At 40.0% G+C, this 15520-nt stretch overlaps 1 protein-coding gene across 1 annotated transcript in view; it reads right to left on the bottom strand.

Annotated features, from left to right (window-relative positions):
* Window positions 1-15520, bottom strand: part of MAP7 (microtubule associated protein 7) — a 104600-nt gene that overhangs the window by 48477 nt on the left and 40603 nt on the right. Inside the window, exon 2 of the mRNA XM_086460440.1 lies at window positions 3489-3557. Coding sequence (XP_086316566.1) covers window positions 3489-3557 — 69 coding nt within the window. The remainder of the gene's footprint in view (window positions 1-3488; window positions 3558-15520) is intronic.

Raw genomic sequence — 15520 nt, 5'->3', positions numbered from 1 at the left:
AGTCTCTTCAGCATGCAGACACGGGTCAAAAGGCTAATAATATTCCTTCTCTCTCGTGGCTGGCACACAAGATTCACAAAACACGAATTTCTGTAGCATGAGTAATTAGTGCTAGGGGAATAATACACATCCAATATGAATTCCCCTGGAAAACAAGGATTCCCTTCAAGGGCTGTCAACAAAGTCAATGTAACATTGAGTTGACAGAGAATGATGAGACACTGGGGAATAATGTCAAATCCTGCTTCTTTCAGAACATACTATTCTCCTTCCAGGTTGCGGTTGGTTTTTTTTTCCTTTCTTGAGAGGAGAGATTTCCCTATCGGGGAGAAGCAGCAGTTCTTCAAAGAGGCAGGAGGGTTACACGGACAGGCAAACTGAAAAGGTGTCCCTTAAGAATTCCTAATTATAAGCAATGGAAGGAATAAAATAAATTTTTAAAGCTGCCCTCTGCCATTCTGTTTGAAGATACCCAATTATTTTTTCTGTATCACACACCTGACAGTGTTCACACACACACACAGAGTCTCTCTCCCAACACCCCAGGATGTTAGAACAATCCTAAAGAACTGGACTTGATGATCTTAGAGGTCTCTTCCAACCTAATGATTCTATGATTCTAACTTGCAGGCTATGCAGGGTGTAAGTATGTCCTCACTGACATACATTTGGGATGACAAAGAGCTAAATCAGTATTGTCACAAAGACGGGGAATAACACCTTTGTAGGAGACCAGCAAAGTCTTTGCTCTACCGGAGGCTGGAGCATACATTACTAGTGCAGATCTTACACTGTTAGTTAAAACGTCTTTTCTAAGCCTTGAAAATGATCCTTCATAGTTTGGCTATGAGCCCAGCCTCCAACAACCGTATTCTGAATCCAGCTGACCTGCTGATATCCCCGGTACGCAGCTTCAACAGCTTCAAATTGTGGCAGAACAAGAAAGTTCACTGGGCCTGCTTCCCCATTTTACTTCTCATGTCTCTGCTCACCAACAACCCGCCAGGTAAACACCTGAGGGACTGTCATTTCTTCTTATTCAGTAGAAATACCAGGGCAAACACACAAGGTACTTCATACTCTGTCTTGCTCATATTCATCATCAGGCAATAACTTTAAGTTGCTGCACAAGGAGACGGGAAACATGTCATTTGCAACAAATCCTGCAAGAATTCCACAGTTCTTACAAAAATAACTACTAACTGGGCATGTGCAAAGCCTTACAGAGAACACTCCAGGAAGACCCACATGCTATTGTAGAAATTGCAGTCTGGTTACGACGCAATGCATGTGAACTCCTGCTCAGCAACTTATTTCACTATGCTTACATAACATACAAATGCTTAATATTATGCCCGAGAGGGATGTTTGGAGATTAAATAAGCTGTAGTTCTATAAAGGGGAAATTAATTTTGTACCTATTGCTGGAAATTAAGCCTTTAAACTACATATGAAAACAGTATTTTTCCATAAACTTAAACCACTTACTGTGAGTTCAATATTATTTTTAAGAATTTACTAGTTCATTTAAAAGAGCTTAGAAGCCACGAACAGCATTTTGCAGAAATTCATCACTGAAATGTCAGTTGGTTTTGGTCCCTAATTATATTAACAACAAGGACAATGCAAGCTTTTCAAATCTTCTTTATAATTAATACTCACTGAACTCTTATTTCTACAAATGTCAATTGTGCTTAAGTTGTAATTTAGCTAAATTAGTAACTGTCATATGTACTTACTACATAGGGCCAGTTTCTGTGGCTCAGGTAACTATCAGCTGCACTCAGCGTGACTTCAAAAGTTAGACAACTACAATTCTTCATTTCCTTCTATAATCCTCTCAATCTCTTACAAATGCCTGCTTCCTTTCTGCTGTTGACTCCTAGGGTGCTAATTTCTTATAGTAAAGAAACTAAAAGGGATATCAAATGGAAAACAACAGCCAGTTTGTACTTTATTTCACAGGAGTGCTGTGGGGAGAAAGAAATTTAAGTCACGGCATTATTTGAAAAGATGCACTACTTGGATCTCAAACTCTTCCCTTTGTCTAGCTCCCTTTGCACTGCCATGCACACATTGGGAGTTGCCTTGGACTCCTACTATTTGATCAGCCTGTAGACACCTCCCAGACAATGACACTGTTTATAGTCCTGCTTCAAACTCTTTGGTTTGGTTTTCTAACAAAAATAGTTTGACACAAAATTCAGATGCAGTCTAAAGAAAAACAGAACACCCCCCCCACCCCCCCCCAAATGAGCAAAACCCAAACCACCAGCTCTCAGAAACTCTCTCTTCAACACAGACTCTCACTAGCTGGGTGCAGAGCTGAACACTGCACATATGCCTGCCCTCCCTCTCTCCCTCTCTCCTCTTCCTCACAAAAAGGAATTTTGTGTTCCTTTCAACACACCAGCACAGGTGAAGGGAACATAGGAGCAGCTAGGACACCCTCTTAAGAAATGAAAAATGGGATTAAACTACTGCAGTATAAAGTGGATATTGAACCCTGTCCAACACGAAGAGTTCTGGTTTTGCTGTGGTAGTTGGTAATATTACCTCCATTCTCTCCTCTTTTTCCCAGTGCCTTTCTAATTGAGAGCAGCCATGAATGCTGTGCTTTGTGCTGGACCCAGCACTGCCTGGCAGAGTACACGAGGTATGATCTGAACACAGACAGCACTGAGATTGCTTCCCTCTGGGCATGTAGGCCACAGGTACCCAGTTTGGGGACAGAGAAGAGCCTGTCAATATAAAATAGCTACTGAGCTGCCAAGCCATCGAGTTGAAAAGGGGATGCTGACAGTGTGCCTAGCCCTCAGCAACAAAAACACTTATGCTTTCTCAGACATCTAAACAAGATCATTATTAACTGCATATTTTAAGCTTGGGTACTTGAATTGCAATCAAAGAATTTAGACATTTAAGTGCTCTTCTGGATCTTGGTCTAAGCATGCAAGTGGAGCAGACTCATGGCATCAAGGACTACATTAAGCATTTTAGTATATGGCCATTCAACTGTGTAAGTGAACAGTGAATTAAATCCACACAGTGTACCAATCAGGTATGGTGAAGTAATGACAAACATCTGCCCACTGCATAGAGTATATTACAGAATATGCATGCTTTGTGATAAGTGAAGAAATGTCTGAACAGAAGCACGTTTATATAAGGCTGCAAATCTTTGCCTAAGCAGATAATTCTCATGCAAGCATAGATGAAAGTATAGTGGCTTCTGTTGCCTCATGTCACTTCCCAACCCTCATTCCTAAACTGCGCTAAAATAAGATTTTTTTCAGTTTTGCTTCTTTGCAAAGAATCAAAGATTCCAGCCTAACTAAATACGAACAGTCAGTGATATCAGTTTTGATTGAAACAGTAAGAGAAGTACAAGAGCATCACACATTCAAAAAGTTCCTAAGAAAACAGCTGGTTTCCACACACCATTAAGGCAAACAACCTTACAATACGAAGCATGTGGAATGGTGTACCTGGCTTAGTTCCAGTGTTGCTTTGTCCTGAAGTAACTTTCTTGTCTTGTATTTTAGATCCTTCAGCTGCTAAAATAAGGAAAGAAAGGAAAGAGATTAATTAACCATGTAACTAAACAACAGCTCGGCCACTCTATTAAAGTGCAACTTAAACATTGCCGAATTCCCTTCAAAAGCAGACTGTTCTGAATTACCAATACCATTCCACACCATTTTGCACAGAAAAAACCCTGAAGGTTACACAGAAAACATTGAAGCCACAATACAAGTTGCCCATTCAAGCTGAGGAAAGAGCCACAGGAAGATTCCATTTTAACAACGTTGGTTTTAATAAGGTGTATGGGTTTTTTTCCATGCTAGCCTGATGCTATACATGCAGCTAATTTTTCCTCTTCCTTCTCAGTGATGCTTTGGAAACTGCTACTTCCAAAGAACAGCAGCCTCTAATTTTTTTAATTTTTTTAAAATTGAATTTCCCTTGGAGAAAGCTGAATCAATCACCTTGATAAAAGCAAGTTAGTGGGAATAACAGAATGAAACTGCAGAGTGACTTTGAAGAAGCAAACATTCAAACATGTTGCAATGTTTGGATGCAAGAAGGAAACTGTGATGATAAAGGTGACCTGCATATCCTAGGTTTCTAAAGGTATGGTAACCAGATATTGGTAAAAACGGCGTGGACTTGTTTCAAATTACTAACACACCCATTATGCAAAACCGAAGAGAGGACAATTTATGGCCTGAATGAAATCTAACAGAGAAGATATTCCCATTATTTCAACAGACTTTTGATCAGGCATTATGAGTCTAGGAAGAGATAATTCTGGGGCTCTGAATACCCTTTTAACAACTCTTTATAAAAAGAAAACCCCAAAGATTCATTATTACACTTCACAACCATATCCTTGGCTCAGCATCTATCTATCATTAAAAGCCAAGCCAGGAAGTTAGACGCCATGATTTTCTTAGCTTACTACTCATCTTTCGGTCCAGCAGCTCCCCAACAGGAGTATTTGAATCCAGAACACAGCAATCTGGGAAAAGTCTAAAGACAGACTGTAAGAATTCTAAGAACGCTTCCACAAACAGCTTGAAAGTATTTGCAAGTAAGGATAAAAAAAGACAGTTATTTCAATAAAGCTTAGGGGAGGGGAAAAACCCAACTAAATTCATTTAAATTAAAACACCACTACAAATGGAAGTTGGAAAAACCTGATTACTTCAGCGTTAAAAGATAAATAGGCATTATTACTGTATTAGATCCACTTTAGAAAGCATAATTTTAAAAGTGGGGTTTGTTTTTTTTTCATAAGGCTCCAAGCAATTTCCTGTGTTTGCCAGCTTTAACAATATACACTCGAGCCTTAATGCCTCAGTGAGTTCATTCCCTCCACGGCCTGACAAAAGTCTTTGTTTCCCCTTTACCTCCTTCCATAGGCATGTTTCAGGATGGGCATACAGGATAGAAGGTAGCAGAAGGAGCCTGTGTGACACTTACTGTACCCTTTTTGCAGGAAGGGAGGCAGGTGAGGGAAATAGAAAAATAGCATTGATCAAATGTTTGGTGTTCAAAAGCAATGTTATTGCTTAGAGCAGCGTTCAAAAATCACATCATCTCACCAAAAAAATAACGTGTGAAATTTTAAAAAATTGTCAAAAAAAAGACACTCCCATCCCTGACAACTGTATTACGTCTCTTGTGATCAACAGAAGTAACTACTGTTGAACCTTACAAATACTGATTCCAAATCACAGTAAGAACTGTCACATCTTAAAAAGCAGCTAACAAAAGCTTTTGGTATTTTGCCATTCTAAAGGCCTCATACAAAGGATTAGTTTGACCTATAGGTAAACGGACTGATTTTTGGCAAGATTATCTGAGCAACTCTGAAGACTTGCACCTCCAAGCTTTGTAGGGTCTACCATTGTCAAAACCTATACTCCTTCCTCTCAGTGTTCCAAATGGGTGGTACTAAGCCTGAAAAAAAGTGTTTTATTCACCAGAGTAAGCGCATTTAAACTCTCTATCTTCCTACTACCTTAACGAGGCAGAGGGGGAGACACGGACTTTCCTCCTGCCTGAATCAGCCATTTAGAACATTCTCAGAAAAAGTCCCATATAATACATGGGGAACCTATATCATGATTCCAGTCAGCCTCGCTTAGGGCATCACATAGAAGAGGAGATTGTTATAAAAGAGTAAAAATATTGTTTCTGAGCATTAGTGAGAGAAGTGATGTTCTAACAGCTTCAGCACAGTGCATGAGCGTTATTTTCTTCATGCATTGTGCCATGGGATTATGCAATTCTCCATTAACCTCAAAACTATGGTTTAAATGACATCCAGATAATGCACTTGTAACAGAGCCTAGGTACACAGAGTAATATTTTTTCCACATTTCCTCTTGTCTGACATTTCCTTGGAATATTTTGTAGCACAGTTTGAGTACACATCCATATGACCACTCATATGACAAGCGATGAAGAAAAGAACAGATGGCACAACCATGAATTCTAATGATGCTGGATATCAAATAAGAATTGGCACAAGTATTTAGTAACTAGTGTAGGTGTGCTCCCACATAAAATACCTCTTGCTCTAGGATACAAACAGATTAATCAGACAACTAAACATCTAAAATCCAAACCTAAATATTGACAACACTGGTTCCAGCAAGACTCCATAACCTCACAGATGCCAGGAGAGACATAACTCAACTACCTAATACTTGTTCTGCTGCTTGTCTTGAACCACTATCTTTACATGGAGGAAATAAAAGTTACACAAGAAGTGTTAGAAATAAGAGGATATTTTTCTGTGAAGCATTCTGGAAACTTAAAAGGCTGAAGACAGCCTCAGTAATAGTGTAGATACACTCAGGAAGACAACCACAGAATCTGAGTTGTTGAGGCTGGAAGGGATCTCTGGACATCATCTAGTCCATTCCCTCTGCTCAAAGTGGGGTTGCCTTGAGCAGGCCATGTCCCCTTAGAGTACCTCTAAGCATGGAGACTCCAAAACTGCTCTGAGCAACCTCTTCCAGTCTTTCACCACCCTTCACAGTGGACAAGTTTTTCTTACGCCTGAAGAGTATTTCCTGTTGTATTTTTATGCCAATCATCTCCCGTCTTGTCACTGCGTGCCACGAAGAGGATTCTGGCTCTGTCATTTTTCCACCCCATCAGGTATGTTCTGATATGTGGTTCTTCTGACGTATTTTTTTCTAGCATTTTGGTGTTGAATCGAAATGCTAGGTGATTTGCCCAGAGCCACACAAGAACCACACTGCCCACCCATCCCAACTGAAGAAGAGATCATAAAAGCACCCCACCCAACCTTCCACTGATTGGAAAAGCTGTGAAGAGCTGCCCCACCCCACATGCACTTTGCAAGGACCCGTTTCAGTGAACGGTCTTCCAACAGCCACCCACAAATGAACTCTCTGAACCAGGATGCTCTGATCAGTTATTAAACTTTTCCCATTGCCCTTCCTCCCCAGGTGAGATGTTATCTAACATCCATCCTCTTGGATAAGACAAGAAAGTCAGATGAAAAGTGTTGTCTAAGCAGGGCCTACAAGAGCTTAAAAATCTGTGACTTTACGTACCTATCCAGTGCATGGATTTCAGAAACTGCACAGAAATCACCCAGTGACTGAAGCACTGGCAGAATCAAAATCTTGTTTTCTTTCTAAATGCATCAGTGCAACACTGTATTATTGTGGTAGGAAGCACACACACACACAGAGCCCATTTTTTAAAGGTAAAAAAAGTATGTATTTTAAAGTTAAAAGTAATTTTAAAATTGAGCTGGATTATCCATCTTACTTCAGCTATTCCTCTTAAGTGCTCAGTGACTGCGTAGCAGCTGATGGCAATAGAGCATCGGCCTTGGTAAGGATTACTCTGAACTCACTACTTTTATTGACTAAAGCAATATCTCTACTACTATACAACCACAACTTCATGCTCAACTTTATCTGACATGTCATCCAAAGTCACTGATGTAAAACCTGCAGCAGCTCATTACAGGTTTGTGAAACTCCAGTTTGCCATGAGATGACCTTTGACAAAGCTACTTCAAACTTGTGGAATAATCTGCTTCAACTGCTGCAAATACAGATTCCTTAAAGAAGTCAAATACTTTCTCCTCTCAATTATCAATGAGTCTTCCCTCCCTCGTTTCACCATGTGCTTCTCCTCTAGTGTTAGTTACACAGGCCTCCATGAAATGCCTAGCTGCTAGTATGTAAAGGTAAATTTAACTGACGAATAAAAGCCTAGACATACTAAAAATGCACATCTATCAGATGATTTTAAGATACGTGCTACCAGTAATTGCTTAAAAGGATAGAACAGCATAGAACTTCTATTTTAAGGCAGCTTTGAGGGATTAAAATGCAAGTATGAAACAACACTGTGAACAATACATTCCTTTGGCAGTACAAGTTAAATACTTGAATTAAAAGGGATTTTGTATTGCCTAAACACATGAGTATACATACTTGATATCAAGTACCTAACAATCACAGAAACAATAGAAAGAATCCAAACTAAGTTACTATAGCTTCATTTTGTAATAGAAAAGAAAGAAACGTCATATGTGAAATTTTATTACTTTAGGTCATATACCTGCGAATTTAGAAGTTGCATCTACAAAATAAACTGGAGGACATAATCATCAAAACAACATAAAGGATTCTGCTGCGGTCCCAATATGTGCTTTACATTATTGCATTTTGATCTTCTAAGGATGCAGCATGGTCTATAAGATGACTCTGAGTGGGAATCAAAAGATATTTAGCTCCTCTCTCCCAGCCCTGCCATCATGATATGGCATAGTATGAGATGGAAAACTAGACCTCAATTTCTCTATCTGGAAAGGGGGAAAAAATTGAAGGGAAAAAAAAAAAAAAAAAAAAAAAAAAAGAGGTGTACTGCTACTAAATACGTCTGCATTTGTAAACACGGAGGTCTAAAGTAAAACCAGTTGCAGCACAGAATTCAGTATTTAAACATTCCAGAGGCAGAGCTGAAAGGGATGCATAAGGCTGGCCAGTGCTAGGGAAGATCTCTGTAGGTTCAGATTTCAGTTTTACCTTGAATGAAGGCAAGTGTAAAACTCACAGATTATTCCTAAAAAAGCAGTTTCATGATGGACACTAATTCTATTTACAAATCTATGATCAGTTCTGATATGTCTATGTGTTCATATTCAGACAGGTTTAACCAATGCTTCTATTGCCAGGACGGATACAAGCTCTAGAAGGACTGATAAGCAATTTCATATAGGATGTCAGGTTACCTTATTTCTCACACAGCCATTACAACCACACTCAGTCCCTTCCCACAGCAGCAAAGATCCCTTGTCCCAAGTACCTATACCAAAGCCTATTTTCTAAACAGGAAAAAAACCAACCCAAAAACATAATAGCAAGAAGTACTTTTAAAAAAGCTGTTCCATGATCAGTATCTGTCAAATAGAAAAAATGCCTTTAAAAACCTTACAGTCTGTGTTCCTCTTGAAATAAAGAAACCAGTTATCTCCAGCTTCTCCAAAGGAGGTCTGTGTAAGCAGACATAGGAATTGCTAGCAGTGGGAAGCAAAACAAGTGCAAAGAGAAATTCTACCTTAAAAAGATGCAAAGCTCATGAAAAGTCTCATAGGAAACCTTGAAAAAGGAGGAAAACCATAAGCTTTAGTGTTTCTTTACCTGCCAGGTAAGCTCTGGCCACAGTAGACTGGGCTGAGAGACTAGGCAAGAGAGCACATCCAAGGGGAAAAGCCTGAATGAGAAGTAGAGCCTCTGGGGGTGTGCCCTGGAAAGCAAGAGGAATATTTGCCCAGACCCTGGAAAATCCACAGAATGTCAAGGAAACACTGAGCTGGGAAGTATTGCACTGGCATTTTGTCAGGCTTTTCTTAAAAACACAAGAGCCGTGCAGATTACAAGCAATTGCTCTGCAGACTTTGGCAAATCAAGTGGATGTTTGCACAACATGAACCAGCTATCCCCAAGAAAGGTAAATGGCAAACCAGAGCCCCCACAGCAAGGCTGAAGATGTGGAAAGAAGATGCTTAAGCTCTGTTCATTTGAAGAAGATCAGCCACAGGACAGAGGCAGCTGTACTACTGGGTCTCTACTGCCAGAAGTGGAATCCTCAACAGATTAAACACAGTGGAAAGGGGTACTTGGGGATCACAAGCAAGAGATGATGCTCTGACCTGTACCAGGGTCAGGATGTGCACAGACACCCCCACAGAACTGCACCCTAACAAGCCTCTGAAAAGGGGAACCGTGCAAGGTCTGCATAGCCATGGATGAGAGCACAAGCACAGGTAAGCCCAAGGCACGGAGATAGCTATGTGTGCCTGACAGTTCAGATATACCTCTGGGTAAAGGCTGCCCTGAGCAGCGAAGAGGAGATACCACCTTCCAGTTTCTTGCTCTAATTCCACAAGTGAGAGACAGAAGTACTGAAAAGCAGCCAGGAGAAAAAAGAAATATCTAGAACAGATGAGGAGGAACTAAAGGGAAAAAAGAAAAAAAAAAAAAAAATCTACCTATTCTGTCCCTGCCACTTGTCAGCTATTCCCCCCGCGTTTGACTGACCAGCTACTTAACTGTCAGAGTGACAGAGGGTGCACGCTGGGAGATAGAGAAGGCATTAGAAGTGAAAACTGGAACACAGTGCCTTAGTCAAAAAGCGTTGTCAATACATAGCAGAAGACATACAGAATTAAACTGGGAAATTTAGAACAGTTAATGGACAACTGCTGTATTCTTTAGTCCTTAGCATCCAGTTCTGCTACCTCCAATTATTTCCTTATGAATGTTGCTCCAAGACACAAACAAAAATCCGCTCTTTAGTTCACATGTTTATTTTAGATAGCATTTTATGCCTGATAAGCACAATGTAAAAATGCATAGTTTGAACTAGTCAGAATTAAGCAGAGAACAGAGCCTCCTAGGACTGTATAAGCAAGAACAAAGAAGTGGGACTACTCCAGGTAATTTTATCTAGCCACTGGGAACAGCAGCTGGCTAGCACATCAATCAAATCAAACAAAGAGGTGTTGCTGTGCTGGGTGGAGCGTGTTGAAAGTGCACACACAGGTCAGAACTAAGAGAGTTTTATTAGCTTAAATGCAGAGCCACATTAAGACTTAAATCCTGAATACCTAACTTGGAATAAGAATCTGAGCATTCAGCAACTGGCTGTTCCATTCTAAAATAACACCACTGAACTTTAAGACTAAAGAGTCTCTCTAATGACAAAACTGGAGCATTTATCCTACTAACGAATTCATGTGAGCCATGATTCAGGGGCTGGATATGGGGAAAACTAAGTTCAACTGAATAAAAGCTTTCCTGCTGCTTGTGACTTGTGTTTCTTACATCCACCGCTTATGACTAAGACTTTGGTAATATGTACACATGTAAAAAGCTACTCTCCATATTTACAGTAAAATATATTTTCCAAGTCTTTAGCATTTCTTATTCTTTGTCTTATCAATAGTGTCCATATACATACTTAGATGAACAATATACTAACTAATATTTTAGTGCTGTTTATTGCTCTAGACTTAAGTACTGCATTCATTCCATACTTGCACTCCATACTCATCTTTTACTTGTATTTTGAAATTGGAAGCTTGGGAGCAAAAGACAATGGTCTCTCCAAATATAAATAGGTCTGAAAGTCCTATGGCTGGCCAAAAATTACCAAGATGCATGCAGCTCAGACGATAAGACAAAAAAGGTAAAAACCAAGCAGCTGGATGTCTACTATTAAAATCTTCACAGTAAGTTAGGACAAAGTTAAGATCTGCCGTCCTCTTCCAAAATGTGAGAGGCGATAAGTCTCAAAAAAGATACAAGAGAAAACCCACATGTGCACTTGTTAAAGACTATAGTTTTCACAGAATCCTTTTGTCAATAACAACTCTGAAACTACCCCTCAAGCAGAGCTTGGGAAGAAGTGGCCTGGCAATGTTTTCCAGAACAGCTGAAGACAATGCTTTCTGGTATTGCTGCACTGTACTGGAAGCTGGATTGACCTTGGACACACCAACTTCCTTACGCTGCTGCTTCTGCCATCTGTGTCTGAGTCTGTAGTCAAGGCTACTCCTTGCTTTCATTTATTCACTGTGTAAGCACACTCTGGAGCCCTAATCTTGTCCAGGACCTGGTGTGCTTTTTCAAAAGATTATTATAAAATAGTGCTTTGAGTGCACCAAAATTACACTGCAACCAGCACTAGCTTCGCTTTTGTAAGCTCTAATGCACATATACATAACAGTTATTGAAGTAAAGTCCTTCAAAATGAGATAAGAAGAAAATTCTTCCTTTCAACTAACACATGCTACAATACGACCCTGCTGAGAACCATGGAGATGGATCAAGCAGAGAGATCCAAACACAAAAGCTTGAACACAAAACAAAGCAATCTCCTTTTCTCCTCACTGAAATCCATTTGTACATACTGCTCAGAACAGCTGTGTCCGAGCTGTTTACTCTGACACTTGAACTATGTAGGAACACAGAAATTAAGCATGAGCATTTTATTCATATAAAACACCTCCTCCTTTTCTCCTCCTCCGCAACAACTTAAAACTTCCCTTCCCTGCAGAAATTAATAAATGGTGGCTTGTGGGTTGCTGCTGGCCTCCAAAGAGACAGAAGCCTGCCAGCAGTCAGCTCCTATCCACGGACCATTCTAAAGCAAACTTCATCCTTTAAAAATTTTGCTGCAGAGCCCTTCCTATGCAGCAGATGTGCTGTCCTAATAGCCAGCAGATGCTCCCTGAGCAGTTGCTGAGGACAAGGGCCAAACAGCACAGTAAGAAAGCCCTGCTCTCAGTCACTGTGGACAAAAAGCTTCCTGGTGTCTCCAGGAAGGCTCAGAGACTGGTTCAGCTGGAAGGCTCAGAGCAGCACTGAGGCTGAGCTCAGAAATACAGATGTTTTTCAGCACAACAGAATGGGAAAGCAAGGGAAATATCTGGGGATGGGAGGACTGTAGGACTGAGTAACAGGTTGCAGGATGGACAAGGAGAGAATCAGAGGATTCTGACAGGAAGGGAGGCCTGCGTGACATTAACACGCATTTTGCAGAAGCTTGGTCACAAGGTACGTGAGCTTTTTAGGGAAGGGTTCAACCAAGACCCTGATGGCGCACGGGCTTTCTTTCAGGTTAATCCTTTGGAATTAGGAAATAGGAACAGAACTGAAGCATCAGGATGGAAAGCCTACACTCTGCACACTTATTGTCAAGACCCCTCTATTCCACCCAAAGCCCCCCCAAATGCTCTTAAAACCCCTGGTGTAGATGATTCATCAAGAGACACTAGAAGGATTTCCCTCACGTAGCTACCACTTCAGAAGAAAAATAGAAACACATCCAAACCAATATCCCCAGGCTTCTTAATTTAAATGCTTCAGAAAACTGTTAGCAGAATGGGTATTGTTATACCATTAAAGCTCCAATCAAAATCCTTTTGTAAAAAAAATGATCTAATTAGCAACACTGATAAAATTATTTTAAAAGAGATTTATAAGGTTCTGCCCATTACTATAGCAGTGAGGCAGTAAGAACTGCAATGTGTGTGAATTCTCTAAAAGGCTTAGATTTAATGCACTCCAGTGATTTAAAACTAAGATCTGGACTTCCATTTTGAAAGAATAAAGAGATGTGCCTAATTTTGGTTATACATCAACACTTCCAACTCTCTTGTTAAGCCCTCACAGTTTCAGATGTAAACTTTTTGAAATTTCCATCATTAGCAAATGGATAATGCCTATTTTTTGAAGTCTAAACAGCAGTACTTACAGAGTTCATTTTCAAGTTAGAGGTTTGGCACAAAAGAGTGACAGAGTATCTGCACTGAATTTCTACTCACTGAAGCAGTAAAGCAAAGCAAAGTTCATGCCTCATTTAAACACACCTATGAATTAATTTTACATTAAAATATTTTCAATTCTTAGAAGCTTGATGCTGAAGTATATCTTTTTATACTTCCAACACTGTAGAACCTGAGGGTCTGGTTTCCAAATACAAATACATTAGAAGACACCAAGCTGCAGTGACCATCCCAGTTGTTCTTCATCTCTGGTGTCCTAGCTAAGCTAAGTAGAAATGAAAATTCATCAGCATTAGTGTTTACTAGTCATGGAATAGGACAGAGTTGCCATTGTTTTTGTTTTCATCATATTGTAGACTAGGAAGATAAACATGATTTAAAATTGTCACAGCTAATTCAGCACTAAATTGTAAAACACCACCAACAGAAACATAAATAGATTTTTTTGGAAACAATACACAGACATAAAACTGGATGATGCAAATAACTACAGGGAAAGGGACACTTTTTTTTTTTTAGATTAAAATTGTGTAACTGCTCTATTGGGAGATGCATATTTATAAAAGATTACTTTTAGCTGACTATGTTGGCTTTAAAAAGCATTGCATCCTCAAATATTAAATAATGTAGGAGAACATACCAAACTGAGTGCCTTTCTAGGCAGAGCCCTTATGCAGCTTAGAGTCTCTTAAAGATGATAAAAGAAATACAATAACTGTAACAGCATTTACAAAAAAGATGACACTCATATTATTTCCTCTGGATAATTATACTGCATTGTCTTACTGCAATAAAAAAAAAAAAAGTAATATTAACCACTGGAAAAAAGGTCCTCGTTATTTGCTGAAAGAGCCTGTTCTGTGAAGCTGGTTCTGCAGCTGACCAGAAAGCTGGCAAGCTCGGCCAGGTATAAATGAGACACGGGAATGGAAGCATTTTAATTATACATTACCAAAATAAAAGCTGAAATGCTACTACCGGAGGGCATGCAAGTCAACCTCAGTTCCAGACACACGGCATTTTGTGCTGTGCAGCCTGTCTTAGGCCATGCGCTCTTCAAACACCAATACTGGGCAATATACAACCTGCAGTGATTTATTTGTGACCCTGTTGCTCAAGGGCAAAGCACTTGCATCCAAGGTGCAAGAGTACCAGCTGCCTCTCCTCCTCAGATTTCTGACTGCTGCAGGCAGCATTTGCTACAACCATGTCAGACAGATCCTCCCATCCCGGATCTGTGTCAGTGTACTGGTTTAGTAGTTGTACATGGAAGGCGACCTCAGAGATTATGAAATGGAGCACTCTTATCTTTTTTCTAGATGAAAAACTTTTCTGGACTTCCAACTAGAGAGCTCGCTCCAAACTATAAGATAACTCCTGTGAATATTGCCAAGTCACAATGAAGCTTACACCTACCGCTGAGACCTGCAGAATTAGGCAGACTAGCCTGCTTTCAGTATCACACTGAACCCAAGGTCAGATTGCTTGAGCTGGGGAAAGCAACGCGAGCATTCATTATTTGATATTCTTGTTCAGAGGGTAGGACGATCAAAGCATATGGCAGCCTTTGAGTTCTACAAAAACACAGATAGCAACTGCAGTAAAGCAAATATGGTGATGGAAAGAAGGGGGAAATGGATACTTCGCTACACATTGCTGTATTAAGCAATTTGATCTTGAAATATAAACATTTTTAAAAACAGTGCAATCTCTTTGGTCTCAGCTTTGCAACAAGAGAAGGTAATGATTTCTCCCCTCAAAAGTAAAAAGTAAAATAAAATATTCTTTTGATGCAGTATGTGTTTTTAACTAAAATGAGTACATCACAAAATAAAAAATATCTACTGATTAATTTAGGAGACTCCCACAAGCTCCCAGACCAACACAGTACTTTCTTCTTGCCAGCCCACTGACAGCCCATCAAGTCCCTACTGAGCTCAGTGCGTACCCATGCTTTCCTCTATGGTTTCAACTCGTTCCAAATTTGTTGGGGCTGCAACAAATGCCCTGTGCACTTAATGCCCTCTGCACCGAGGTTCATAGATACCATCCCAGTGAGTTCGCGTTTAAGAAACAGAGTGGGCCTGTAATGGTGGTACTTCCGCCATAGCAACACACTGATCATTCAAAAGCAAGGCACAACTGTTTTTCTGTCTCACAGTAATT

The sequence above is a fragment of the Leptosomus discolor genome, chromosome 2 (genome assembly GCF_034619465.1).
Source record: "Leptosomus discolor isolate bLepDis1 chromosome 2, bLepDis1.hap2, whole genome shotgun sequence".
NCBI classification, from domain to species: Eukaryota; Metazoa; Chordata; class Aves; order Leptosomiformes; family Leptosomidae; genus Leptosomus; species Leptosomus discolor.
This window is presented reverse-complemented; position numbering and strand designations above follow the sequence as displayed.